Source organism: Bos mutus, chromosome 22 (genome assembly GCF_027580195.1).
Source record: "Bos mutus isolate GX-2022 chromosome 22, NWIPB_WYAK_1.1, whole genome shotgun sequence".
NCBI classification, from domain to species: Eukaryota; Metazoa; Chordata; class Mammalia; order Artiodactyla; family Bovidae; genus Bos; species Bos mutus.
The window spans coordinates 50,996,016-51,023,488 of NC_091638.1; the positions used below are offsets into that span (position 1 = coordinate 50,996,016).

General features: G+C 59.3%; 3 protein-coding genes and 2 long non-coding RNA genes across 5 annotated transcripts; all 5 read left to right on the forward strand.

Moving 5' to 3' along the window:
* The first annotated feature begins 1,463 nt into the window (after positions 1-1,463).
* On the forward strand, positions 1,464-2,766 carry LOC138984663 (uncharacterized). The gene is made up of 3 exons (XR_011461910.1): positions 1,464-2,010; positions 2,097-2,253; positions 2,627-2,766. It is a non-coding gene; the product is annotated as an uncharacterized lncRNA (long non-coding RNA).
* Positions 2,767-2,948: 182 nt separating this feature from the next.
* On the forward strand, positions 2,949-3,936 carry LOC138984662 (uncharacterized). The gene is made up of 3 exons (XR_011461909.1): positions 2,949-3,102; positions 3,190-3,311; positions 3,805-3,936. It is a non-coding gene; the product is annotated as an uncharacterized lncRNA (long non-coding RNA).
* Positions 3,937-6,443: 2,507 nt separating this feature from the next.
* LOC138984621 (laminin subunit beta-2-like) lies at positions 6,444-9,578 on the forward strand (the record flags this gene model as incomplete). Its single annotated transcript, XM_070358959.1, has 4 exons — positions 6,444-6,695; positions 7,250-7,346; positions 7,861-8,585; positions 8,753-9,578. Coding segments are annotated over 3 exons (753 nt in total), but the record flags the coding sequence as incomplete, so codon positions are not given.
* Positions 8,573-12,878, forward strand: LOC102282698 (laminin subunit beta-2). Its single transcript, XM_070358960.1, has 9 exons — positions 8,573-8,585; positions 8,753-9,009; positions 9,141-9,305; positions 9,415-9,553; positions 10,340-10,529; positions 10,610-10,751; positions 10,915-11,088; positions 11,291-11,447; positions 11,722-12,878. The coding sequence occupies exons 1-9, from the start codon at positions 8,573-8,575 to the stop codon at positions 11,853-11,855; spliced, it is 1,371 nt and encodes a 456-aa protein (XP_070215061.1). The 3' UTR covers positions 11,856-12,878.
* Positions 12,879-13,021: 143 nt separating this feature from the next.
* On the forward strand, positions 13,022-27,342 carry LAMB2 (laminin subunit beta 2). Its single transcript, XM_005909367.2, has 33 exons — positions 13,022-13,131; positions 13,223-13,311; positions 13,433-13,605; positions 13,690-13,825; positions 13,908-13,981; positions 14,374-14,562; positions 14,660-14,723; positions 14,941-15,143; positions 15,232-15,352; positions 16,028-16,216; positions 16,447-16,626; positions 16,746-16,858; positions 17,110-17,189; positions 17,278-17,410; positions 17,592-17,750; positions 17,830-17,957; positions 22,004-22,136; positions 22,320-22,512; positions 22,590-22,733; positions 22,953-23,184; positions 23,268-23,431; positions 23,518-23,742; positions 23,834-24,051; positions 24,150-24,246; positions 24,342-24,714; positions 24,797-24,981; positions 25,055-25,296; positions 25,374-25,722; positions 26,056-26,263; positions 26,361-26,502; positions 26,585-26,761; positions 26,853-27,012; positions 27,094-27,342. The coding sequence occupies exons 2-33, from the start codon at positions 13,224-13,226 to the stop codon at positions 27,228-27,230; spliced, it is 5,409 nt and encodes a 1,802-aa protein (XP_005909429.2). The 5' UTR covers positions 13,022-13,131; position 13,223; the 3' UTR covers positions 27,231-27,342.
* The last annotated feature ends 131 nt before the right edge of the window (positions 27,343-27,473 follow it).

Below are 27,473 nucleotides of genomic sequence, written 5' to 3' on the forward strand. Positions count from 1 at the left end.
GGGTTGGGGTGGGAGAATCGCACAGCGCAGGTGCTGGAGGAGTGGCTTCAGTGATGTAGAGAGGGGAGAAACCCCACAGTGCCGCCTCCACCTTTGGCATAGAGGGGTCACAACCTCTGTGCACCTGAGGGCTCTCCATATGTCTCCAGAACTCCTGCGTGTGACTAACCTCCGTGTGAACTTCTCCAAGCTGCACACACTGGGTGACAGGCCCCTGGGGGGCCTCAGGGGCCACCCCTTCTACTACTATGCTCTCTATGAGCTAGTGATTGCAGGCAGCTGCCTGTGCCACGGCCATGCTTCCGAGTGCAGGCCCGCACCCGGGTCCCCACCCAGCGTGGAAGGCATGGTGAGTACTCCCGGAGGGGCACCAGTGGCTGGTGGGAGGGTAAGCCAGGGAACCAGGGCCGACTCATCTTGCCCTCATCCCTGTTAGGTGCATGGCCATTGTGTCTGCCGCCACCACACCACTGGTACCCACTGTGAACGTTGCCAGGGCCTGTACCAGGACCACCCGTGGCAGGCAGCAGAACCTGGGTACCCCCACACCTGCCAGGGTAGGTGCCATGCCCTGCTTTGTCTGGCCACACCTGCCATGGGTCAGCCCACTCCATGCCCACCTTCTTTGCCTGGCTCCAGAATGCAAGTGCCATGGGCACGCCCGCAGTTGTCACTTTGACATGGCCCTGTATCTCGCATCTGGCAACGTGAGTGGAGGTGTGTGCGATGCATGTCAACACAACACGGCCGGGCGCCACTGTGAGCTCTGCCGGCCCTTCTTCCACCGGGACCCCCTGGAGGACCCCCGCTCCCTTCACTCCTGCAAACGTGAGCCCTCCAATCCCCGATCCCAGTTGTGACCTTGATCCTTAAACTTCACATGACTTCTGACCTGACTCTGTCCCCACTTCTGACCCCTGACCCAGCCTGTGACTGCAACCCTATGGGTGCCCTGGAAGGGGGTTTGTGTGATGCCTACACAGACACCACCCGGGGTCTCCTCTCTGGGCAGTGTCGCTGCAAAGTTCACGTCTGGGGCCAGCGCTGTGACTCCTGCCCCAGGTCACTATGGCCTGAGCCTCACCCAGTCAGAAGGCTGCCAGCGTGAGTGACCCTCAGCGTGACCCCCATCCCCAGGTCCTCCTTGCTCTGTCCCCAGTTACTGCCCTAATAGCACCCCGGCCCCCGCAGCAGTCCCGAAGCACTCTGACAGCTGTGTGCCCTAGCCTGCAGGTGCAACGCCCGGGGCCGGGTCCCCAGCACTCAGGCCTGTGATCCATCCAGCGGTGCCTGTCACTGCAAACGCTTTGTCTCTGGACGGGACTGCAGCCGCTGTCTGGTGAGGCTTGAACCTCCCCCCACCCCCCCACCCCCGCTTCTGATCTGACCTTGAAATGGGGTGCTGAGCTTCTAGAAGCTGGCAAGTACCAGGTTGTAACAAGTGTGAGTGCAGACTGAGCCTTGAAGGTAGGTCGGTGCCACTTCCTGACCTGGTCACCAGAGTCAGCGCCGCCCTGGCTAGCTGAGCCAGCATGGGGGAGCTTTGGTAACAAAAGAAGGAAAAGCAGTTAAAAGGAGTGGCAGAAGTATGGTGCGCTGAGTTTAAAGGTGTTTCACAGTAAAAGAGGTTGAAGAGGCACTCGGAGCATCCCATTCTTGCCTCTCCTTGAACGTTACAAGTCCTTTAACTTTTATTTTACTCCTGGTTGTGTCCTCCTCCTCTTACCTCCCCTCTGTGGAGCCATGCAGGAGTCCACCAGGGGCCCCTCTGGCCTTCCCAGATGGACACAGAAGAGCATTCAAGCCCTGAGCTCCCCCACCAGCTTCTTCCTACGACTGGTCCCCGTATACTTTCAGCCCCAGGCTCCTGATGGTCCTCTCATTGCCCACATCTTCCTCTCCTTCCTCCACCCACCTTCTTCTTTTACAGCCTGAGTTCTGGGGTCTGAGCAGTGACTCTCTAGGCTGTCGGCCCTGTGACTGTGACTTTGGGGGTGCCTACAGCAACAGGTACAGGGCAGAGCCTGGGGGTCTGGGTCCAGCGGAGAGAGTTGGGGAGTCGACTGTGTCCCATCCCCATCCCCACTCTGGCCCAGGTGTTCTGCAGGGCAGGGCCTCTGCCTCTGCCGCCCCCACCTGCATGGCCGCCGCTGCCAGGAACTCCAGTCTGGGTACTTCTGCGCCACCCTCGACCAGGCCACTGCCGAAGCAGAGCATGGCCGCAGCCTCCAGCCTGCTGACCCCCAGCTGCCTGTGAGTGTCCAGCAGGGGCAGGGGGAAATCAGGGCTCACACCTTGGGGCTCAGGGCAGGGAGAGCACGTCCAGAGAGAGCTAGTTGGAAGAAGAGGCCAGACAGGGTTAGGAAGGTGAGGCAGGTCCAGGTAGGGGTGGAATCAGCATGGTTGGAAGTTTGGTGACTTGAACAGAGTGAGAACATATTCCCATGACAGGTTTTCCCTGGTGGTCCAGTGGTTAGAACTTTGAGCTCTCACTGCTGAGGGTGGTGGGTTCAATCCCTGCTCGGGGAAGTAAGATTCCACAAGTTGCAAGCTGTGGCCAAAAGAAAAAAAAAAAATCCCCAGCCAGGACAGTATGGGAGGACACTGACAATTGACTTGCCCCCAGGGAGCCCCCTGGCCTGCTCCCCGCTACTGTACACCAGCCCCAGGGACCTCCCCTGGTTGGCTCGGGCCCCGACTTTGGAGACAGCGTGACCCTGACTGTGTCCTCCAACGTGCCAGGCAAGCCCGGTACAGCCACCAGCTGCCCAGGGTAAGGACTCCGAGGGGCAGGGTTGGGTCATAGGTCACTAGGTCTTAGTAGGGAGGGGCCCAAGCCCTGGGGCTGTGGGTCACTGGGATCTTAGAGGAATGGGAACCTGAATCCTGAGTGTTCTCGGTCCTGGAATGGTTTGGGCCTAGGAGTCTGTGTCTCACATCCAGACCCCAGGGAAGCCCCCGCCCCTGCATCAGGGATCTGGCTTTGCACTGGGGAGGGGCTCAGACTTCGCACGTGTGGTGGACGGGGCTGGCCTCTCTCTGCTGGCACCCACAGTGCCTCGCGCCCTGGACTATGACATCGTCCTACGCTATGAGACCCAGGTCAGTGGCATGGTTGCCAGCCAGGTAGGTGGGTGGTGCCAGGTGGTGGGTTGGGGCAGCTTCTTGACTGCTGGCTCCTGATCCTAGGCACCTGAAGTGTGGCAGGCATTAGTCCGGGTCCGTGCCCAGTCACAGCCCCGTAGTACCCGCTGTGCCCGTCCGTTGCCCTCAGAGCAGCTGTTCCAGGCGACCTTGACCCATGCGCGCAGGTAGGGGGAACCCTGTGACCCCCAAACCAAGACTCTATTATGTAGCCAACACATCTGAAGCAATACCCAAACGTAGTGGGAAACGCCCAACATGTTACATCTTTAGTTGATAAATCACGTCCGACTCTTTTGCAACCCCATAGACTGTAGCCCGCCAGGTTCCTCTGTCCATGGAATTCTCCAGGCAAGAATACTGGAGTGGGTTGCCATGCCCTCCTCTGGGAGATCTTCCCAGTCCAGGGATCAAACCCGCATCGCCTGCCAATGCAGGTTCTTTACCACTGAGCCACCAGGGAAGCTAACATGTCATAGAACATTCAAAACAGGGACCTAATGTAAAACAGGGCAGGGTTTAGTTCCACCTTAATGTTTCTTCACTGCTCGTATGATGAAACACCAGACCCCACGTCTGCACAGTGGAAATGGAGCGTTCCTGGACCGCGTGATCATGACCTCCTCAGCCCACCCTTACTCCTCTCCCCGGTCCCTGCAGAGCCGTGGTTCTTTCCAGACCGTTCTGCTTTGAACCCGGAACCCGCTACTCCGTGACCCTGCGGCTGTGGCGGACCAAGGAGGGGCGGAGACCCGAAGGGGGCACGATCCTCCTGGATTCAGTGAGCTCCTAGGGGCTCCCCGCCACATCTGGGGGAGACACAAATTATAGCAGGACAGTGTGGGTGCAGCGGGCCCAGGGACAGGGAGTCATGGAGGCCTAGAGTTGCACCAAGAGGCCTGAGGTAGGTGGAGAGAGGGAGGGAGGAGGATCCAGGCAGGGAGAACACATGTGCCAAGGGCAGGTCAGCCAGGCAGGCACCAGGCCTCACAGGACCTTGTGGGCCAGAGGAGGGGCTTGTCCTGGGGAAGTGGGAGCCCTGGAAGGGATTGGAGCAGGGAAGACACTGCTAGAGGGTGGCTGCTGCAGTGATTCAGAGTGAGGGTGGCAGTGCCTAGATTGGTTTGGGGCCACTGATGTGTGTGTGAGTCTCTCAGTCATATTCAACTCTGTAACCCCATGGAATTCTCCAGGCAAGAATACTGGAGTGGGTAGCTGTTCCCTACTCCAGGGTATCTTCCTGACCCAGAGATCAAACCCCGATCTCCTGCATTGTGGGCAGATTCTTTGCTGTCTCAGCTACCAGGGAATCCCTGGGGCCACTGGAGAGGAAAGAGAAATAGACTCAAAAGAGAAACAGGAAAGCGGCAGGAAGGGGCTGTGAAGGCCAACGTGTGTACAAAAGGAAGTTCCAGCGCAGGTGTGAGTAAGTGGGACGGGGCTTACTGCCCCCTGCCCTCCACCCTCTACCCTCCTACCAGGTTGTGCTCCTGCCGCGGGTTGGAGAGTTGCCTGGACTGAGGTCCGTGGACCCGGGGGCCCTGAGGCGCTTGCAGGAGCTCCACGAGGCGGGCTGCCTGGAGGCAGCGAGGGTGAGCCCACCCCAAAGCATGCCTGAGGCCTGTGCCCGCCTCGCCTGCAGCATCTCAGCCCTGCTCCATGGAGGTGGCCTTGGTGAGCGTGTGGCCATGGCTGGAGGGGGACTGGAGGATGGGGGTTGCAGTGGGCCCCGCAGGGTTCATCTGATTTTGCCATTTCTCCTGCCAGCATGTGAGTGCCACCTGCAGGGTTCACTGAGCACCGAGTGTGCCCCACTGGGGGGGCAATGCCCCTGCCGCCCTAATATCACAGGTCGTACCTGTGACCGCTGCTTGCCTGGGACATTTGGCCTCGGGCCCACCGGGTGCCATGGTGAGCCTTCAGGGCCCGTGGGTGTGGGGTCTGGGACCAGCATGTCATTTCTCTATGTGGCTTGATTGCCCTGTCACTTCCCAGAGTGCCGCTGCCACCCCGAGGGGGCTGCCAGTGCCGTCTGTAACTCTACGAGTGGGCAGTGCACGTGTTGGGCAGGCTGTGCTGGTCGCCGCTGTGACCGTTGCCTCTCTGGCCGGTGGGGCTTCCCACGCTGCCAGCCCTGTGCCTGCAATGGACACGCCGAGTTGTGCCACCCACTCACAGGCGTCTGCCAGGACTGCCGCGGAGCCACCACAGGCCGGCATTGTGAGAGGTGAGGCTGCCCTGGAAGGGTTGGGGAGGGGTCAGGATGAGGGTCTAGGCCCCCGCTCCACATGCCTCTGCCCCCAGGTGCTTGGATGGCTACTATGGAGACCCCACCCTGGGCTCAGGCCAGCGGTGCCAGCCCTGCCCCTGTCCTGGGCACCCTGGCTCAGGCCTCTATCATGGGACCTCCTGCCATGTGGACAGCACCAGTGGACGTGTCCTGTGCCTCTGTGCCCCCGGCTATGCAGGTGAGGCACGGTTGGCAGTGACCAACCCACAGCCCCGCTCACTTGTTCACAGTCCTGTTAGGTCCGCAAAGCAAATCTCTGCCAGTGCCACCTGTGTGTTTGAGCTACAGGCTGGGCTCCTCTCTTCAAGGAGTTCCCATTCTTTTTTTCTGGCTGTGCTGGGTCTTTGTTGTGATGCACAGGCTCAGTGGGTGCAGTGAGCAGGCTTTTCTAGTTGTGGCGCGTGGACTTACTTGCCATGGGGCATATAGAATCTTAGTTCCCCGATCAGGGATTGAACCCGCGTCCCCTGCATTGGAAGGTGAATCCTTTACCATTGGACCACCTGGGAAGTCCCGGGAGTTCCCATTCTTAATGCATTAGAGGCGTGGAACTTGTAGACCAAGAAGATGGGCCACAGTGTGTCTATCCTATCCTCTGCCCTCCTGGCTGGATGGCAGACTTTTTGGCTGGTTAAGTGGGACCCAGAGGCCCCGAAGGTATAGGAAGACACCTAACATAACCCCCTCTCACTTCCATCCACTCCAGGACCCCGCTGTGACCGCTGCTCCCCCGGCTACTTTGGGCGCCCCTGGCCTGGAGATGACCCCAGAAGGAGTCCCTGCCGGCCCTGCCAGTGCAACAACAATATTGATCCCCGTGACCCAGCCGCCTGTGACCCCCACAGCGGACATTGCCAGCGCTGTCTGCACCACAGCCACGGCGCTGGCTGTGCCCACTGCCGGCCTGGCTTCCACGGCAGTGCCCTGCGCCCAGGGGGCTGCCGGCGTGAGTGTGTGGGTGGGGTGGGTGAGGGCGTCCCGAGGTGGGGGAGGGGTGGATTTGCATTCCTCAGCCCCTGTCAAGCCCTTCCTGTCCCCAGGCTGCAGCTGTGACCCCCGGGGCACCAGCCCTGTAAGGTGCCCACCTGAGGCTGAAGCCTGCTTCTGTGACCCGGTCAGCGGGCAGTGCCCCTGCCGCCCCCACACACTGGGGCGGGACTGTAGCCGCTGTGCCCCCCTCTTCTGGAACCTCGGGGGGCCCCGGGGCTGTGAGCCCTGCAGCTGCCACGCCCGACACACTTTGCAGCCGGGGTGTCACCCGGTGAGTCAGCCCGTGTTGTGCATGGCACGCAGCCGTGGCCGGGTGTGAGTGCATGTCTATGCCTGTGACATGGTGTGATTTAGGGCCGGTGTGAGTGTTAACACAGAGGTGTACAGGGCTGCGAACAGCTGTGTGTCTGTGCTCTCGTGTGACGTGAGCTGTGAGCAAACCTGAGACCACACAGGTCCAACCCCATTCATTTGGTGCCTGAAGGAGACAAGATCTGAAGTGTGTTCTCGGGTCCCTGGTGTGGACAGGGTGGGAGTCAGGGAGTCAGAGGGCGTGGAGACAGCGGGGCGCTCAACTCGGGACACACAGGGGCCTGTCAGGAGCTGAGAACGCAGAGGGCCCGTCGGGGGATGGTGGGAAAGTGGGGGCTGGCCTGGGGCTTAGACCAGAGGCAGAAGGAGGGGAGGAGCCTGCTGCCAAGCACAAGCGTGGGTACTGCCTGGCTGGGACAGGGCTGAGGGGCGGCACCAGTGTGCTGCTCTGGGCCCTCTTGCCCTTCTCCCTCCCTCGTTGTTTCACTCACTGGCCACACTCTTTTCCCTCAGGTCACGGGTCAGTGCCCCTGCCAGGCAGGATTTGGGGGCCGCACGTGCTCCCGGTGTCAGGATGGGTACTGGGGTGACCCGGAGCAGGAGTGCAGAGGTGAGCGGGGCACACTGGTTCACACGCTCCACCACCACCAGGGGTGAGGCCGTCCTGACAGGGCCCTTGGGGTGGGGTGGCGGGGGCAGGGGAACCCTGGGCTTGACCTGAGGGAGTGCACAACGTGTTCATGGCTGTTTCCTTCAAAACTTAAAGTAATAGTCGTGAAAACAGCTACAGGGAAAGAGTGTAGGCAAGGCCATGTCAGGTGGGTCTGTGGAGCAGACATGCTGGATGGTTCTCTCCTGACCCCACCTGCCAGTCTTGACCCGAGCTGACCCCAGCCTGGGCTGCAGAGCCCTTGGAGCCCCAGGCTGTCTTCCTGCCCAAAGGCAGCCACTCGGGATGGCCCCTCTGGCCGGGGTAGATGCCAGTACCCCTGGCCGTCCGAGCAGTGGCTTAGGGGAGACCACCACGCTCACACAGGGCAGTTTTCCTCTTCCTGGCTTGGTGGGGGCGGGGCTGGGGTGAGCGCCACCTGCTCCCTGCCCTGACCCTGTCTCTCTCGGCACAGCCTGTGCCTGTGACCCCCAGGGCTCCATCTCGCCCAGCTGTGACCCGCACACAGGCACCTGCCGCTGCCGAGAGGGCATCTCAGGGCCGCGGTGCCAGGCGTGTGCCCGTGGCTCCACAGGAGGCTTCCCACACTGCACATCCTGCCCTCCCTGCTTCGCCTCCTGGGACCAACGCCTGGCTCCCCTCCAGCTGCATCTGGACACCATGGTCCATGAGGTGGCTGCCCTGCGCCAGGGCATGCCTGGCTGGGGTGCTGGGCTCCGGGGAGATCAGCTGCAGGCCCTGGAGGGTAAACTCCAGCAGGCCCAGACACTCCTGGAATCACCTTCCCCCACCAGAGGTCCCCTGCAACAATTTACAGAGTGGATCACCGGACTCAGGCAAGGGGTCTGGGGTCATTAGGGAGGAGGGCTGCAGCTGGCCTCCCAGGGTCAGGGACTCAGACGGTCTCTGGCTGGCTATCTGAGTCCTGGGTTCGAAAGTGAGGTGAGTCCTCTGGAGTGAGGAGACAGGGGGAAAAGGGCATCTGTGGCCAGGCTGATATTCCATCTTCCCACAGGACAGAAAGAACCACATTGGGCCAGACACTATGGGTCACAGCACAGGTTGTGGCAGAGAGAGACTCATGGGTTAGGGGACAGTGTGAACATCTGGAAGAATTATCCCAGGAGTTAGACTGTGTCAAGGGCCTGGCCTGGCCCAGGAAGGCCATGGGAGCCCAAGGTGAGGCCAAGGTAGATGGGCCACAGGTGAGGGTGGGGGCAAGGCTGGGCCAGGAGGAAGGGAATAGGTGCCTTTGCTTATGTATCTGGGGGGCCCAGGAGGCTGATGGACCCCACCTCAGCCAGTGGAGCCCCGAGCCACCCCTCTGTCATTCCCATCACCTACAGATGCTAAGGCCCAGGTCTCCTCAGCTGCCCTGCTTTCTCAAGAGGCCCTGCGTACAGTCCAGGTCGTGGCCACACTTGGAGGACCAGAAAGCCTCCTGGGACAGGCCCAGGAGGCCCGGCGGTGGACAGAGCAGCTACTGTGGGCAACAGGCCGGCCCAGAGGGCCAGCTGTGTTGCGGCTGAAATTGAAGGGGCTGGTCGACAGGGTCCAGAGGCTGAGCCCTCGGCTTCTGGGGCTGCTAGACAAAGCTGGAGTGGTGGGTGGAAATATGGGTCACTGGGGGATGTTTTGCCAAGGAGAGGACTCTCTCCTGGGGCTAAACTGAATGTAGGGCCATTCGAGATCCAGGACATAAATTCCTCACTGGGACCCTGATCTTGTTGGCAGGGATGCAGGGGTCAGGGACCTGGGCTGGCCCATGTTCCTGTGCCCTCTGGTGTTCCCTCTTGCCCTGGGACCCTGCCTACCTCCCAGTGGGCTCTCATTGCCTCCCGTAACTCCTCCCATAGCCTGGACATAGCATTCATCACCTTGGAGCAGTGCCAGCATCTGGTACAGAGCTGTGGGGTCTGTGGAGGGGGGCCTGGGGGAGTCACAGGGTACGATGCCTTGGCCATGGGCTCACAAGAGACACATTCCATATATGGCCCACCCCTACCAGCTACGGCAGACCCAGGCCACTGCAAGCTCCACAGGAATCCAGGCCTGGGAGACGTGGCGTCGTGCAAGGGGGCCCTGGGGCGTGGCCACCGTGGCTCGTGTGCAAGCAACTGTGCAGACCGTCCAGCATTTCCTCTTGGGTACGTGTCTGCTGGTTATATGTCTGTTCACTGCTGAGGGCAGGGGCAGGTGGGTCTCCAGGACCCTGCTAGGATACTCCTAGAATGAGGAAGACTTGGCAGGGCTGACCAGGGGTCCAGTGGGAGCACTAGTGTGCTAGCGAATCTTGAACAGGTTAGACCTAGGGGTCAGGAGGACTTGATTTGTAATGTTTATCAATTTTCATGGTATGAGTAATTCCCATCATGACTGATATCAGCCTACCTATTATTTAACAACTGGAGGAGGAAATGGCAGCCCACTCCAGTATTCTTGCCTGGGGAATCCCATGGACAGAGGAGCCTGGTGGGCCACAGTCCATAGGGATCACAAAGAGTTGGACAAGACTGAGTGACTGAACACACACACACACACACACATTATTTAACAAGTGCTTAATATAATTCCTGAAAATATAACAATTGGTTCTTGGAAGCATCTAGCATAAGCTTCCCAGATGGCTCAGTGGTAAAGAATTCACCTGCCAGTGCAGGAGACATGGGTTCGGTCCCTGAGTTGGGAAGATCCCTTGGAGGAGGAAATGGCAACCCATTCCAGTATTCTTGCCTGGGGAATCCCATGGACAGAGGAGCCTGGCGGGCTCCAGTCCATGGGGTCACAAAGAACTGGACATGACTGAGCATGCACACAGTCTCTAGCACACAGTATAGTCATATCAGAGGCAGGGTCAGTGAGAGGTTAGGGTCAAGGCTCGTTGAGTCAGGGATCAGAGTTCATGTCCAGGATCCCTACCTCCATCCCCACAGCTGAAGGTGCAGATGCTGTGAGCATAGAGCTGGTGGCATGGCGTGGGCTGGTGGTGCCTGTCCCCCAAGATGGGGCAGCGGGCCTTGCCTTCCTGCTGGATCAGATCCAGGGTGCCCTCCCTGCACCAGATGCCGAGGGTCAGGAGCTGCCCAAAGCTGAAGGTGTCCTCCGTTGGGCACAGCAGACCAGGTGAAGGGCCAGGAGGCTGGTGGTAGAGGTCAGAGGGTGGGGAGGAAGGGAATGCCAGACTGATTGCCTGCATCCTTCAGGGTGGGTACAGCCAGGGCTCTGCACCAAGCGCTGGATTTGGAGGGAGTGCTGGCTGAGGTGGGAACTCATGCAAGGGCTGCAGAGCAAGGGCTGCAGGTGGTGAAACAGAGACTTCACGGTCTGGAGGCCAGTGTACAGGAGGTGATCCGCGCCCCGCCCCCATGCCCTTCAGCTCCCTCACACCTCTTGTTCAGAGGCTGCTATCTCTATTCTTCCCCTGAGATCCTTGACCTATTCTGACAACACAGTGCTAAATACCCTGCCGTGCTGTGATCTCTTTGTGATCCCCTGATCTCCACCCCAGGTGGCCAGCCACCTGGCCCAGGTTGCACTGGCAGGGGATGTGACCCCAGTACTGGGACATCTGTCCAGTGGACCTGTGGCTCTCAGGACCCGTTTGGCCCTGACTCAGCGGCAGGCCCGGGAGGCAGAAGAGCAAGCCACGCATGCCCTGGGCATGGCCAGGAGCCTGGGCCAGGTGAGATGGGAAAAGCGGACTTCAGGGTCCCAGGGACCCCTGTGGAGTAGCATGAATTGGAGTTTAGGTGGGACTGGGCTACACTGGGCTGAGGCAGGGTCTCAGTTCTAAAGCCCTGCTTCCTCCCGGGAACTTCAGGAGGCAGTGCTTTTGGGATGGTAGGGTCCAGGTGGGTGGGCTTTCAGAGCCAGCCCTGCCCTAGGAGCTGCAGGTGGCCCAGCTTGGTATGATGGAGTTGCAGGAGGGCACGGACAGCCTTGTGGCCGCGGTGCAGGATGCAGGAGAGCGGGCACACCGGGCGCACGCTGAGGCCCGAGAGCTGCTAACACTGGTACAGAACAGCTGGAGAAGACTGGAGGGTATGTGGCTGGGCCAGGATGGGTGGGTACAGGGGGTGGTCAGGGTCAGAGTTAGAGGGATGGTGTGGGAGGGTCAGGGCTGGATCCAGGTTGGGTCCATATTCATATGAGGATCAGGCTGGGGTCAAAGTCCAGAACAGAGGGGTCAAATGTTGATTAGTGTTAGAGCTTATTTAGGGCTGGGATCAGAGTCAGGGTCTTGATGGAGATGAGGACCAGGGTCAGAGATTAGGGCCAGAGGTCAGAGCCTGGCTCAGATGACCTTAATCCCCAGGGTTGGAACGCCGCCTGGTTCAGAATGAGGAGGCACTGGGCAAGAAAGTGGCCACGCTGTGGGCTCTCGAGCAGCGGGCAGCAGAGCTACTGGGCCACATGCGGCTGTGGGCCAGGGCATACGGCACCTGCTGACTTCGGTCTGACTCCAAGTGACCCCACAGTGACCCAGGAATCCCCTGACCTTGAGAGCCCAGAGACACCAGAGTGCCTGCTGACCCTGAGTGATCCATGTGACAGCCTGTCATTTAGTGGTCCGCTGATCTTGACAAATAGGAGGGGTCACGGACAACTCCCTGAGGCCATCTAGTGCTCCCCGAGATCCTGATAGAGCCTTATCTCTGAGTGATCCATAATTCTGAGCGCCCTCTAGTATCCCTGAGCCCCTTAGATTGACCACGTGACCCCCCTGGTGTCTGGTGACCCCACTCCAGATAACTGGTGAACCTTGATGTTTCCCCTAAAGAACCCCAGCTTTTTTCCCTGGGCCTGCCACTCCAGGGTACTCTCCACCTGACTCAAGACAGTAGGCGCAGATGTAGCAAGCTCAAAGTTGTCCCGACAGGGCCCTATGGACCCCGGAGTCTGGTCCCCGCCGAGGTCCCAGGGGCCTGGGTGGGGCACACGCTCCCGCAGCCCGCATTCCAAGCCCGGATCTGGGCGCTCCCGGCGGGCCGAAACGTCCGGAGTGGATGAATAGCCGGAAGATCTGGATTCACTCGCTACCGCTGTGGTCTGTTGTCGGTGCCCAGCTCCCTTTTTCATACCAGGAAACAGTTCTTCTCATGCCTACTTGTTGTAGCGACTGGGGGAGGCAGAGACTCTGGACAGGGGATGGCCTTTCTTCACCTCTCCCAAACCCTCATGTTGTCCTGTCCTTCCGGTCATGCTGTCCTAAAGCTTCTCACAGTCCCGGAAGAGGGGAGCTTGGCACCCTGAGTGCGCCTTTCCACCGCCCCCCTGATGCTGGAGCCCTGGGACTGAAAAGCCTAAGTGATGGAGACGCGCATAGCACCGATGACACTGGGGACACAGTCTCCATGGCCCCTTGAGGTCTCCAAGATGACACTCCTCTCCTTGGCTTATGCCACAACCCCTACTTGGTTTGTCCCTGAACTACAGTGGCCTAGGACCCCAAACCCCAGTGTTCCCCTGGCTTTGTGCAGACCTGGGCCTGGGGGCACAATAAAGGTTTCCAGGTGAGCCGGTCTGTGTCTAGTTTCTAAAAGTGAGAGTTCCCAGAGAGGTAGGGGTTTTCTGTACAAAGCTGCGCTCCCGCCCGAGATCCGCTCCATGCTTTACTTCCTGCCATACTTCCCAACTTTGCTCAAAGTCGCTGGACTCCGCGCTAGTGGAGGGACCGCTGGACCGACAGAGGACCGAGTGGGGAATCAGCCAAGGACCCACACAGGCAGAGTCAACATGGGACCCCAAGGGAGGGGATAGGAGGGCACGGGCCCCAGGCCTCTCATCCCCCATCATCCTCTTCCTCTCCTCTTCAGGATGGAGTGGGTCGCAGCAGGGGGACGAGGGAGGGACCTGCCGGGACAGCCTGGGCCCTGGCAGCTTCATCTGGGCCTGCTGCTGAGCGGTGAGAGGGCCTGGTGAAGGCCTGGCGGGGGTGGGATGTGATGGTGGGTCCTGGGGTAGCTGGATCAGGGGCTGCGGGGAGTGGGGTAGTGTAGCAGAACCAGCTGACCCCCTGTTCCCAGTGCTGGTCACCGCCCTGGCCCAGGCCCCAGCCCCGGATGTGCCAAGCTGTTCTCGGGGAAGCTGCTACCCTGCCACAGGCGACCTGCTGGTGGGCCGCGCTGACAGACTGACCGCCTCGTCCACCTGTGGTTTGCGCGGCCCCCAGCCCTACTGCATCGTCAGTCACCTGCAGGTGGGACTGGGGTGGAGGTGGGGGTCCGAGTCAGGATGGACTAGCAGTGGCTGAGACATTGACCCTGACCCTGATCCGACCCAGGATGAGAAGAAATGCTTTCTGTGTGACTCCCGGCGCCCCTTCTCTGCCAGAGACAACCCAAACAGCCATCGCATCCAGAATGTAGTTACCAGCTTTGCACCACAGCGCCGGGCAGCCTGGTGGCAGTCAGAGAATGGTGAGGCTGCGGGTGGGGTATGGGGGGAGCAGGGCTGCCCACCAAGTAGCCTCAAGGCCCTGACCTCTGACTCCTGCCCCAGGTGTCCCCATGGTCACCATCCAGCTGGACTTGGAGGCTGAGTTCCATTTCACACACCTCATCATGACCTTCAAGGTGCCCGCATGTCTGGGAGCCTGCTTGAAGCACCCTGCTTGGCTCCCCAGTGCCCATGAACAGAGTCCCAGATCTTCAGTCCAGCCTCTCTGTACTCATATGCTGTGCCCTGGCTAGATGGGAGGCCCTTTCACCTCCCACAGTTCTGTTGCCTCCCACCTCCAGGCCTGTGTACACGCTGCTCCAATCCCAGGCTGGGTCAGGCGCTGTCTCCCTGGGGATCCTGACTTCCCCACTCGGGGTGGCTTTCCTTCCCGATTCTTGGCTCACTTTGGTCACCCCTACCTCTCCATGAGCTGCTTGAGAGCAGGCCCCAGCTGGACAGGGTTCTTGACAGGCCTGGGCTGGACTTGGGTCCTGGTGCCCGCTGATGAGCCGTGCTCCCCACCCAGACATTTCGCCCCGCTGCCATGCTGGTGGAGCGCTCGGCTGACTTTGGACGCACGTGGCGCGTGTACCGCTATTTCTCCTATGACTGTGCTGCAGACTTCCCTGGAGTCCCGCTAGCCCCACCACGGCATTGGGACGATGTTGTCTGTGAGTCCCGCTACTCAGAGATTGAGCCATCCACTGAAGGCGAGGTGAGGGCTGGCCTCTGGGCTTGGGGCAGAGAGGGGGCACGGTGGGCGTGCCCTTGGACACAGGTCCAGTGTCTGCAATGCCTCCATGCCCTCCCAGGTCATCTATCGGGTGCTGGACCCTGCCATCCCCATTCCAGACCCCTACAGCCCACGGATCCAGAGTGAGTGCTCCCTTCTCTGAGCCTGGCACAGTCCCAGAGTCCGGCTGCTAACTCTCTGGGGCCTCGGGAGCTATTTTGGGTGTTTCCTAGGGCAGGTGCCAAGTCCAGTTTAGCTCATACAGCTAGAGACAGGAGGTCTCCCAAGGTGACCTTGGCAGCTTCAGCCCCCTGGCTGGGTGTGGGCCAGTGGGTTCCCAGTCTTCTTCCCTCTGCTTAGACCTGCTGAAGATCACCAACTTGCGGGTAAATCTGACACGGCTACACACACTTGGGGACAACCTGCTTGACCCCCGGCGGGAGATCCGCGAGAAGTACTATTATGCCCTCTATGAGCTGGTCGTGCGTGGCAACTGCTTCTGCTACGGACACGCCTCACAGTGTGCGCCCGCCCCAGGGGCACCAGCCCACGCTGAGGGCATGGTGAGGGCCTTCGGCTGGCTGAGCTGGGCTGTGGGCAGGGGCAGGCCCGGCTGGGCCGTGCTGACCACTCGCCTGCCCACCCTCCTAGGTTCATGGGGCCTGCGTCTGCAAACACAACACTCGCGGCCTTAACTGTGAGCAGTGTCAGGATTTCTATCATGACTTGCCCTGGCACCCGGCTGAGGACCGCCATAGTCATGCCTGCAAGAGTGAGTAAGACCCCAGCCCCCACCGCCCCAAAACTCTGTGGCCTGGCTGTGCCCAGGGTACAACCTAGAGATGGTTGGTTAAGTCCCTAATACCTAGATTGTGTCTGAAGGATATCAGGAAGGAATTCCCTGGTGGCCCAGTCGTTAGGACTCAGCGCTTTCACTGCCAGGGCCTGGGTTCAATCCCTGGTCAGGGAACTAAGATCCTGAAACCATAAGGCGTGGCCAAAAAAAAAAAAAAAGGATTTGTGAAGGGGCCTTCCTTGGTGGCTCAGATGGTTAAAGAAACTTCCTGCGATGCAGGAGACCTGGGTTTGACGCTGGGTCAGGAAGATCCCTTAGAGAAGGAAATGGCAACCCACTCCAGTATTCTTGCTGGAGAATTCCATGGGCAGGGAAGCCTGGTGGGCTATGGTCCATGGGGTCACAAAGAGTCAGACACAACTGAGCAACTAACACTTTCACTTTTCATCCTGGTCTCAATGCCCCCGGGGACTCCTTCAACCCTTCTCAACAGCGTGCTCTGATGAGGGGCCCAGTAGAAAGCCAAACCCCCACCCACAAATTCTGGCCGGTGGCAGGGACCTAAGGTGGCACTGGGGGTCCCTAAGTCCCTTCCTCTCAGGGCATGGTCCTCCAGTGACCTTTGCCCTCTCTTCCTTCCCCTCTCCCAAGAGTGCGAGTGCCACGGGCACGCCCACAGCTGTCACTTCGACATGGCCATATACCTGGCATCCGGCAATGTGAGCGGAGGCGTGTGTGATGGGTGTCAGCACAACACAGCCGGGCGCCAATGTGAGCTCTGCCGGCCCTTCTTCTACCGGGACCCGACCAAGGACCTGCGTGACCCTGCTGTGTGCCGCTGTAAGGCGGGAACTGAACCCTGGAGCAGGAAGGCTGTCCCCGGGTTAGAGCAGAGGATGTGCCAGACTATGGCCAAGTTACAGAGATTTGGGGTGGAGGGTGGGGGAGTGGTGGGGGAGGAGGGTGGGGGAGTGGTGGGGGCCAGACTGGGAATCTAGGGTGGGGCTTGAGACTTGACTGGTGCTGGGCTCATTGGCCTAGGGTAACTCTGCACTTCTTTGTGCCCTCAGCCTGTGACTGTGACCCCATGGGTTCCCAAGACGGGGGCCGCTGTGATCCCCACGATGACCCTGCCCTGGGGCTGGTCTCGGGCCAGTGTCGCTGCAAAGAACACGTGGTGGGCTCTCGCTGCCAGCAGTGCCGCGATGGCTTCTTTGGGCTCAGTGCCAACAACCCCCTGGGCTGCCAGCGTATGTGCCTCCTATCCTGATTCCAGTCCTGACCTTGACCCTGGACCTCTTACTCTTGATCCAGCCAGACACGAGCACTGCTCCAGCTCCCCACAGTGCTGATATCTCCTTCCCTGCAGGATGTCAGTGTGACCCACGGGGCACGGTGCCGGGGGGCACCCCTTGTGACCGCAACAGTGGAGCCTGTTTCTGCAAGCGTCTGGTGACCGGCCAGGGCTGCAACCGCTGCCTGGTGTGACTGGAGGGGGGCCGGAGTTCTGCGCTTGTCCTCAGAGCACAGGGCTGGGGGGTGGTGTCCATGCCCCCCTGGGTGGGTGCTGAGGGCTTAGGGCCTGAACCTGGGTGAGAGGCCAAGGGTGGGAGCCAGTGGTCTGGGGACCATGCTTTCCCCAAGGAGTGTAGAGGCTGAGAGTCATCATCGGACTCTCTGCTGGGCAGAGAGGGGAGTCTGTTTTGGGCCCTCAGCAACCTCTTGTCCCGCAGCCTGGCCACTGGGGGCTGAGCCACGACCTGCTCGGCTGCCGTCCATGTGACTGCGACATCGGTGGTGCCTTGGATCCCCAGTGAGTGCTGTATAAGGGGCCCTGGGTGGTTGGGGAGAGGATCCTGGGCAGGAGGGCGGATCCTCTGGAGTAACCACGTGTTCCCCAGGTGCAACGAGGCCACGGGTCAGTGCCGCTGCCGCCAGCACATGGTGGGGCGACGCTGCGAGCAGGTGCAGCCTGGTTATTTCCGGCCCTTCCTTGACCACCTAACTTGGGAGGCTGAGGAACCCCGGGGGCAGGTAAGCGGGGCACTGTTGGGGGGCAGGGCATGGATGGCACTATGGATGGAGAGGCTGGGTTATGGGTGGCGCCTGGTGGAGGGAGGGTGTCTGCCTTGAGCAGGGCGTTCACTGGAGAGCTGGGGCCTGGGGACAGGCTGTGGCAGAAGATCCCCCCACCCCCGGCTGCATTGCCTCCCAGGTGCTCGATGTGGTGGAGCGTCTGGTGACCCCTGGGGGCACTCCATCTTGGACCGGCCCGGGCTTTGTTAGGCTGCGGGAAGGCCAGGTGCTGGAGTTCGTGGTGGCCTCTGTACCGAGAGCCATGGACTACGACGTGCTGCTGCGCTTGGAGCCCCAGGTCAGATCCTGCGACACCTAACCCAGAGCTCACCCTCTGCACGTGAGAGCACCTCCTCCATCATCCCGTGTCCCCCCAGGTGCCAGAGCAGTGGGCGGAGATGGAACTGACCGTGCAGCGTCCAGGGCCTGTGTCTGCCCGCAGCTCATGTGGGCACGTGCTGCCCCAAGACGACCACATCCCAGGGACCCTACGGCCAGGCAGCAGGTGAGGACGCTAGTGGGAGCACCTACCACTGTTTGGGGGGCGGGTTGTGGGTCGGCTGCTCCACTCCAACTGCTCATTCATCTGTTCCTTTGAGTGCCTGCTCCTCCTGGCTGCTGTTTGCCGATGCTGCTGGGCACGGTGTGGCTCAGAGGAAGGAAGTAGAGAGAACCGGGCCTGCTCCTTCAGGGGCCCAAGTTCCAGAGGCCAAGGCAGGAATTGAGGGGAGCCCATTCAGTGTCAGGATAGGGGGGTGCCTGTAGGGGCTTGGGAGGGTGTCAGAGTGCTCTGAGCAGGGATGTAACTGGCCTGATTAAGGTTTTTATTATATTGGGGGGTTCGTATTTGTTTCATGGATCTTTTTTTAAAAATCATTATTTCTTTTAAACTTTTTATCATGTAAAAATAGAAATCAAATCCCTTATGATTATACAGTGGAAGTGAGAAATAGATTTAAGGGCCTAGATCTGATAGATAGAGTACCTGATGAACTATGGACGGAGGTTCGTGACATTGTACAGGAGACAGGGATCAAGACCATCCCCATGGAAAAGAAATGCAAAAAAGCAAAATGGCTGTCTGGGGAGGCCTTACAAATAGCTGTGAAGAGAAGCGAAAAGCAAAAGAGAAAAGGAAAGATATAAGCATCTGAATGTAGAGTTCCAGAGAATAGCAAGAAGAGATAAGAAAGCCTTTTTCAGCGATCAATGCAAAGAAATAGAGCAAAACAACAGAATGGGAAAGACTAGAGATCTCTTCAAGAAAATTAGAGATACCAAGGGAACATTTCATGCAAAGATGGGCTCGATAAAGGACAGAAATGGTATGGACCTAACAGAAGCAGAAGATATTAAGAAGAGATGGCAAGAATACACAGAAGAACTGTACGAAAAAGATCTTCACGACCCAGATAATCACGATGGTGTGATCACTGACCTAGAGCCAGACATCCTGGAATGTGAAGTCAAGTGGGCCTTAGAAAGCATCACTATGAACAAAGCTAGTGGAGGTGATGGAATTCCAGTTGAGCTATTCCAAATCCTGAAAGATGATGCTGTGAAAGTGCTGCACTCAATATGCCAGCAAATTTGGAAAACTCAGCAGTAGCCACAGGACTGGAAAAGGTCCGTTTTCATTCCAATCCCAAAGAAAGGCAATGCCAAAGAATGCTCAAACTACTGCACAATTGCACTCATCTCACACGCTAGTAAAGTAATGCTCAAAATTCTCCAAGCCAGGCTTCAGCAATATGTGAACCGTGAACTTCCTGATGTTCAAGCTGGTTTTAGAAAAGGCAGAGCAACCAGAGATCAAATTGCCAACATCTGCTGGATCATGGAAAAAGCAAGAGAGTTCCAGAAAAACATCTATTTCTGCTTTATTGACTATGCCAAAGCCTTTGACTGTGTGGATCACAATAAAGTGTGGAAAATTCTGAAAGAGATGGAAATACCAGACCACATGATCTGCCTCTTGAGAAATCTGTATGCAGGTCAGGAAGCAACAGTTAGAACTGGCCATGGAACAACAGACTGGTTCCAAATAGGAAAAGGAGTGCGTCAAGGCTGTATATTGTCACCCTGCGTATTTAACTTCTATGCAGAGTACATCATGAGAAACGCTGGACTGGAAGAAGCACAAGCTGAATCAAGATTGCCAGGAGAAATATTGATAACGTCAGATATGCAGATGACACCACCCTTATGGCAGAAAGTGAAGAGGAACTCAAAAGCCTCTTGATGACAGTGAAAGTGGAGAGCGAAAAAGTTGGCTTAAAGCTCAACATTCAGAAAACAAAGATCATGGCATCCGGTCCCATCACTTCATGGGAAATAGATGGGGAAACAGTGGAAATAGTGTCAGACTTAATTTTTGGGGGCTCCAAAATCACTGCAGATGGTGACTGCAGCCATGAAATTAAAAGACGCTTACTCCTTGGAAGGAAAGTTATGACCAATCTAGATAGCATATTCAAAAGCAGAGACATTACTTTGCCAACAAAGGTCCGTCTAGTCAAGGCTATGGTTTTTCCAGTGGTCATGTATGGATGTGAGAGTTGGACTGTGAAGAAGGCTGAGCACCGAAGAATTGATGCTTTTGAACTGTGGTGTTGGAGAAGACTCTTGAGAGTCCCTTGGAGTACACGGAGATCCAACCAGTCCATTCTGAAGGAGATCAGCCCTGGGATTTCTTTGGAAGGAATGATGCTAAAGCTGAAACTCCAGTACTTTGGCCACCTCATGTGAAGAGTTGACTCATTGGAAAAGACTCTGATGCTGGAAGGGATTGGGGGCAGGAGGAGAAGGGGACAACAGAGGATGAGATGGCTGGATGGCATCACTGACTCGATGGACGTGAGTCTGAGTGAACTCCGGGAGTTGGTGATGGACAGGGAGGCCTGGCGTGCTGAGATTCTTGGGGTCGCAAAGAGTCGGACATGACTGAGCGACTGAACCGAACTGAAAAATAGAAATACATAGAAGCAGAGAGAATAGCATAATGAGCCTGGCTGTACCCACCATGGACATTTGGCCAACTTTACATTTAACAAAGACTCATCTGGTTTTCCAGTGGAGGATAGACCTAAAGGGCCCAGGTGGAAGGTGGGAGCTCTGCTAGAAGTTACTGAGTTAGCCGAGTGACAGCAGGCTGGACACAGGTGTAGCAGTTGAGGTGGCAAGGAAAAGAAGTTTCCATAGGGTTCTGGTGGCAGAGCTGACAGCTTAGACATGTAGGAAAGAGAGAAAATGTGGAAAGGTGTCTCCAGGGTTTGGGGCTTGGACGTCTGGGTGGCATGGGCTCTTTTCTGAGATGGAGACCTAGCGGGGAGCACTTCTGAGATGCTGAGACATGAGGGGACAAGGCCGGGGGTGGTTGGATTTGTGTGTCTGGAATTACTGGAGGGCTCACGTTGGAGATGTAAGACTTGTCTGTAAAGAGGTGGTTCTCAATTAAATGACCAGAAAAAGGAAGGAGGAGCAGAAGCAAGCTTTGGGGTACTCTAGTGTTAGAACCCAGTAGAGAGGGAGCAGCTGGGGGATGGGGAAAAGTCAGGAGTCTGGACAAGGTCCCAGAAACTGAGAAGAGCGTCTGAGGAAGGAAGGCGTACGGTTCTCACTGCATGCTGCTGGACGCCTCAGCAGATAAGAATAGAGAAGTAGCCGCTGGGTTTGGCTACAGGGAGGTCACCGGTGACCTTGGGACAGGCCGACTGCATGGCATGTTGGGACACAAGCTCCTCGGGAGTGGGAGGCTTAGAGAGTGGACGCAGTGACTACGGTTACATTTTAGGGCTGTGTTGGGCAGGAGAACAAAGAGCAGCAGCTGAGGGAGACCTGAATCTTGAGTAAAGATTTTTTCAGGGAGAATCGAAGAAGAACCCTAGGGTGGGTTTAGAAGCTGCTGGGAATGACCTGGGGCAGGGGGAGGTGATGCAGTCTTGGTGAAGAGGAGCCTTGGTCAAAGGTTGGAGGTGGGGGTTGAAGGAAGCGTAAAAAGGACCTGGGGGAAAACTGGAAGGTATTAAGGACTGATGGTGAAGCTGAAACTCGAATACTCTGGCCACCTGATGTGAAGAACTGACTCAGAAAAAAACCTTGATTCTGGGAAAGATTGAAGGCAGGAGGAGAAGGGGATGACAGAGGATGAGATGGTTGGATGGCATTACCGACTCAATGGACATGAGTCTGAGTAAACTCCGGGAGTTGGTGATGAACAGGGAAGCCTGGCATGCTGCAGTCCTCGGGGTCACAAAGAGTCGGGCACAACTGGGCAACTGAACTGAACTGAATATTTGTGCCAGGGAAATGCTGTGGGGTTGCAAGGCCATATGAAGTATTTTCAGCACAGGTGATGATCCCAGTGAAGGCACGTTTATGGGAATCTTCTATACAGATTCTCTGCCTGGCTGTCAGCTGTGGCCCAGACAGTGGCCCAGCGCAGTCTGTTTCTTGGCCAGTGGTTTGGTTGCTGGGTGTGGCGAGGGGAGGCCCAAGAAGAGGCATAGGGGAACTCTGGGTGACCCCCATACCTGTCCTCCCCTACCCCAGGCACATGGTGTTTCCCAGACCTGTCTGCCTGGAGCCTGGCATCTCCTACAAGCTACATCTCAAGCTGGTGCGAACAGGAGGAAGTGCCCAGCCTGAGGCCCCCTATTCCGGAGCCAGCCTACTCATTGACTCGGTGAACACCTCCTTCTTCCCATACCTACCAAGATGGTGGGGCCTGTGGGCTGGGTCTCGTAGTGGTGGCCAGATGGACAGCGCTGGGGATGGAACAGGCAGGTCTGGGGGGACCCAGCTTCGTGTCCTGGTGGTCCCACGTGGTCCAGGCTCTGAACTGCACTCTTCCTTCTCATCTCTCAAGCTGGTGCTGCTGCCCCGTGTCCTGGTGCTGGAGATGTTTAGCGGGGGTGACGCAGCCTCTCTCGAGCGCCGGGCCACCTTTGAACGCTACCGCTGCCACGAGGAGGGTTTGATGCCCAGCAAGCCCCTTCCTTCTGAGGCCTGTGCCCCCCTCCTCATCAGCCTGTCCACGCTGCTCTACAACGGAGCCCTGCGTGAGTGTGTGTGGTGTGGCTGGTGGGGTGGAGGTGTGGGGGCTCAGCCTGACCTGCCCTGTTCCCTCTCCCCACAGCCTGTCAGTGTGACCCCCAGGGCTCCCTGAGCTCCGAGTGCAACCCCCATGGCGGTCAGTGCCGGTGCAAACCTGCAGTGGTTGGGCGCCGCTGTGACCTCTGTGCCCCTGGCTACTATGGCTTTGGCCCCACGGGTTGTCAAGGTATTCACTGGCCTCATCCCTCCAGTTGTCTGCCCCCCTCCCCACTACTGTTCTTCCTCCTTTTTCTGGTGCTACTTCTTCCTTCTCATTCTGGCTTCGGACCCCACATCCTCAGCTCTGATCACTTGACCTTCTCTTCCATCCCCTGACCTTCCACCCTGACCTCACCCAGCTTCCCCTCAAAGCCCCTCCCTGGCTCAGTCTCTGCCTTGCCCCCAGCCTGCCAGTGCAGCCCCGAGGGGGCACTCAGTGGCCTGTGTGATGCCACCAGTGGGCAGTGCCCCTGCCGAGCTGGTGCCTTTGGGCTTCGCTGTGACCGCTGCCAACGAGGCCAGTGGGGGTTCCCGAGCTGCCGGCCCTGTGTCTGCCATGGGCACGCAGACGAGTGCGACCCCAACACTGGCACTTGCCTGGGCTGCCGGGACCACACTGGGGGTGAGCACTGTGAAAGGTGAGCCTGGAGCAGCCGTGGACGAGCGGGTGGGTAGGCACACCGCTCAGGGAGGATGCAGCGTTTCCCTCTGCTCCCTGCAGGTGCATTGCTGGCTTCCATGGGGACCCCCGGCTGCCCTACGGGGGCCAGTGCCGGCCCTGCCCCTGCCCCGAAGGCCCCGGGAGCCGGCGGCACTTTGCTACTTCCTGCCACAGGGATGGGTACTCGCAGCAGGTTGTGTGCCACTGCCGGGCAGGCTACACAGGTGAGTGAGGAGGTTCAGGCGCGGGACCAGGGTGGAGCAGCTGGGCTGAGCACTCACGCCTCCCCCCACCCTCCGACCGTGGGCAGGGCTGCGATGCGAAGCTTGTGCCCCCGGGCACTTTGGGGACCCATCAAGGCCAGGCGGCGGGTGCCAACCATGCGAGTGCAGTGGGAACATTGACCCCACGGACCCGGATGCCTGTGACCCCCACTCGGGGCAATGCCTGCACTGCTTATACCACACGGAGGGGCCGCGCTGTGCCCACTGCAAGCCTGGCTTCCATGGGCAGGCTGCCCGACAGAGCTGTCACCGTGAGTGTGGGGATGGGAGAGGACCACTGGGTGGGGCTCCCCTTGACTGGTGTGCACCCCTTGACTGGTGTCCCCATCTCGGCTGGCACAGGCTGTACCTGCAACCTGCTGGGCACAGATGCCCGGCAGTGTCCATCCACTGACCACTGCAACTGTGACCCAAGCAGCGGGCAGTGTCCATGCCTCCCCAACGTCCAGGGCCTGAGCTGTGACCGCTGTGCCCCCAACTTCTGGAACCTCACCAGTGGCCGTGGCTGCCAGCCCTGTGCCTGCCACCCGAGCCGAGCCAGAGGCCCTGCCTGCAACGAGGTAGGGCACTTCCTGTGGACCCCTGGGTGGGTGGGGCCAGCTGCCTGCCTCCGGTCTCGGCTCTGCCCCTGATTGACCTCTGCCTGTTCCCACTCTAGTTCACAGGTCAGTGCCACTGCCGTGCTGGTTTCGGTGGGCGGACCTGTTCTGAGTGCCAGGAGCTCCACTGGGGAGACCCTGGGTTGCAGTGCCGAGGTAAGGGGGCTAGAGGGGCCAGAGTAGATGGGGGGCTGCTTCCCAGGATGCTCCACTGGCACCCTGACCCTGTGGTCTGTCCTTTGCCCACACAGCCTGTGACTGTGACCCTCGTGGGATAGATACACCTCAGTGTCATCGTTCCACGGGCCACTGCAGCTGCCGCCCTGGCGTGTCTGGCGTGCGCTGTGACCAGTGTGCCCGTGGCTTCTCGGGAGTCTTTCCCACCTGCCATCCCTGCCACGCGTGCTTTGGGGACTGGGACCGCGTGGTGCAGGATCTGGCGGCCCGCACACGGCGCCTGGAGCAGTGGACGCAAGAGCTGCAGCAGACGGGCGTGCTGGGTGCCTTTGAGAGCAATTTCCGGCACCTGCAGGAGAAGCTGGGCACTGTGCAGGGCATCGTGGCTGCCCGAAACGCCTCCGCCGCCTCCACTGCACAGCTCGTGGAGGCCACAAAGGAGCTGCGGTGCGGACGAACCCGAGGATGAGTGGTGGGATGGGGCAGGGGCCCAACGCGCCAGGCCTGAATTCTGTATCACTTCACACAGGCGCGAAATCGGGGAGGCCACGGAGCACCTGACCCGGCTGGAGGCTGAGCTTACAGACGTGCAGGATGACAATTTCAACGCCAACCACGCACTGAGTAGTCTAGAGCGAGACGGGCTTGCACTTAATCTCACGCTGCGGCAGCTTGACCAGCATCTGGACCTGCTCAAGCATTCAAACTTCCTGGGTGAGTTGGTGACCCCTGAGGCAGTTGGATCAGGGTGGATCTTCAGCTGACTGCCCGCCTCTGCCCAACTCAGGTGCCTATGACACCATCCGCCAGGCCCACAGCCTGTCTGCAGAGGCAGAACGCCGTGCCAACATGTCGGCCCTGATAGTGCCCAGCCCTGTGAGCAACTCAGCAGACACCCGGCACCGGACAGAGTCCCTGATGAGTGCCCGGAGGGAGGATTTCAACCGCAGGCACATAGCCAACCAGCGGGCCCTGGGCGAGCTCTCTGCCCGTACCCACGCCCTGAGTCTGACAGGCATCAACGAACTGGTAAGGCTCAGTGTGGGGTGGGACATGTGGGTGTGGCTGTTCCTTCCCCCAGCCCTGACTTGTTCTGTGCCTGGCAGGTGTGTGGGTCCCCAGGAGATGCGCCCTGTGCTACGAGCCCCTGCGGGGGTGCCGGCTGCCGGGATGAGGAGGGGCAGCCCCGCTGTGGGGGCCTCAGCTGCAGTGGGGCAGCAGCCATGGCGGACCTGGCGCTGGGTCGGGCCCGCCACACACAGGCAGAGCTGCAGCGGGCGTTGGCAGAAGGCAGTGGCATCCTCAGCCAGGTAGCTGAAACCCGTCGACAGGCAGGCGAGGCCCAGCAGCGGGCCCAGGCAGCCCTGGACAAGGCTCATGCGTCCAGGGGCCAGGTGGAGCAGGCCAACCAGGAACTGCGGCAACTTATCCAGAATGTGAAAGACTTCCTCAGCCGTGAGCCTCCCTGTGGCCCAGGCCACGTGGTGTTTCCCTTGTGTCTGTGTTCATACTTGAGTCAGAGCCCACACGGCACCTGTGTTTGTGACCACCAATGGGCAGGGACTCAGGATGTGTGGACCCCGAGCCCTGCCTTTATGTCATCCCAAAGTCCATGGCCCCAAATCTGTGTCCCATGTAGAGTCCTGTCCTTGTAGTTACTAGCTGCTGGTTACTGTCCTTCTGCCTGCTAGCAAATCCATACCCCATGTGTGGTCTCTGAGTCCATATCCCCAGATCGTGTCCCTGTGCCCAAGCTCTGACCTTAAGTCCTTGCCTGTGTCCCCATAGAGGAGGGGGCTGACCCTGATAGCATTGAGATGGTGGCCACCCGGGTGCTAGAACTCTCCATCCCAGCGTCGCCTGAGCAGATCCAGCAGCTGGCGGGTGAGATTGCAGAGAGGGTCCGGAGCCTGGCAGATGTGGACACAATCCTGGCGCGCACTGTGGGAGACGTGCGCCGGGCCGAGCAGCTCCTGAACGACGCGCGGCGGGCACGGTCTGATCCCCAACCTTGGACCCTCCTGCACCCCTGCTGCCCCCTCCTTGACACCTGATCCTGATACTGGCAGGCTCTGACTCCCTCTCTTCCCTAGGAGCCGGGCTGAGGGTGAGAAACAGAAGGCAGAGACAGTCCAGGCAGCACTGGAGGAGGCCCAGCGGGCACAGGGTGCTGCTCAGGGTGCCATCCAGGGGGCAGTGGTTGACACACAGGACACAGAGCAGACCCTACAGCAGGTGTGGCCTCCCTGGACACCAGTGGGGCCAGGTTAGGAGCACACCACATAAACCCCTTTAATCCTGGGCCCACCCACGGCAGGTGCAGGAGAGGATGGCAGGTGCTGAGCAGGCACTGAGCTCCGCAGGTGAGCGGGCTCAGCAACTGGATGGTCTCCTGGAGGCTCTGAAACTGAAGCGAGCAGGGAATAGCCTGGCAGCCTCGAGTGCCGAAGAAACGGCTGGCAGTGCCCAGGATCGTGCCCGGGAAGCTGAACAGGTGGGTTGAGGCAGAGCCAGCTGGAAGGGCTGGGGATAGAGGCTGGGCCTCCACTGGGCCACCACTCAGCCCCCGGCTTCTACATCCACAGCTGCTGCAGGGCCCCCTGGGGGACCAGTACCAGACAGTGAGGGCCCTGGCTGAGCGCAAGGCCCAGGGTGTGCTGGCTGCGCAGGCGCGGGCAGAGCAACTGCGGGACGAGGCTCGGGGCTTGTTGCAAGCCGCTCAAGACAAGCTGCAGCGGCTGCAAGGTGAGGATGGGGGTGGGAGGGCCCCAGAAAGGTGAGGCTCTCTGGGAGAAGGACCCTTCATCTGAGACCCGTCTCTGCCAGAGCTGGAAGGCACTTATGAGGAGAACGAGCGGGCGCTGGAGGGCAAAGCGGCTCAGCTGGACGGGCTGGAGGCCAGGATGCGCAGTGTGCTTCAGGCCATCAACTTGCAGGTCCAGATCTACAACACCTGCCAGTGACCCCTGCCCGAGGCGCGCCCCGGTCCCTAGCCTTACCCCGCACGCATGATCGCCTGTGCATGAACAGTCCTCAGCCTGGCAAGGCCCCCCGCAATAAACCAGTGTGAATTCCCGGGTGTGGTCTGGACTCTGATTTGGGGAGGCGGGGTCTCTGGGAGGAGTCTGTAGAGGCGGCCACCCGCCGGGCCCCAGCGAGGCCCAGGCACCGGAGCCCCGCCCCCTCCGCTCGGCCCGCCCCCGAAG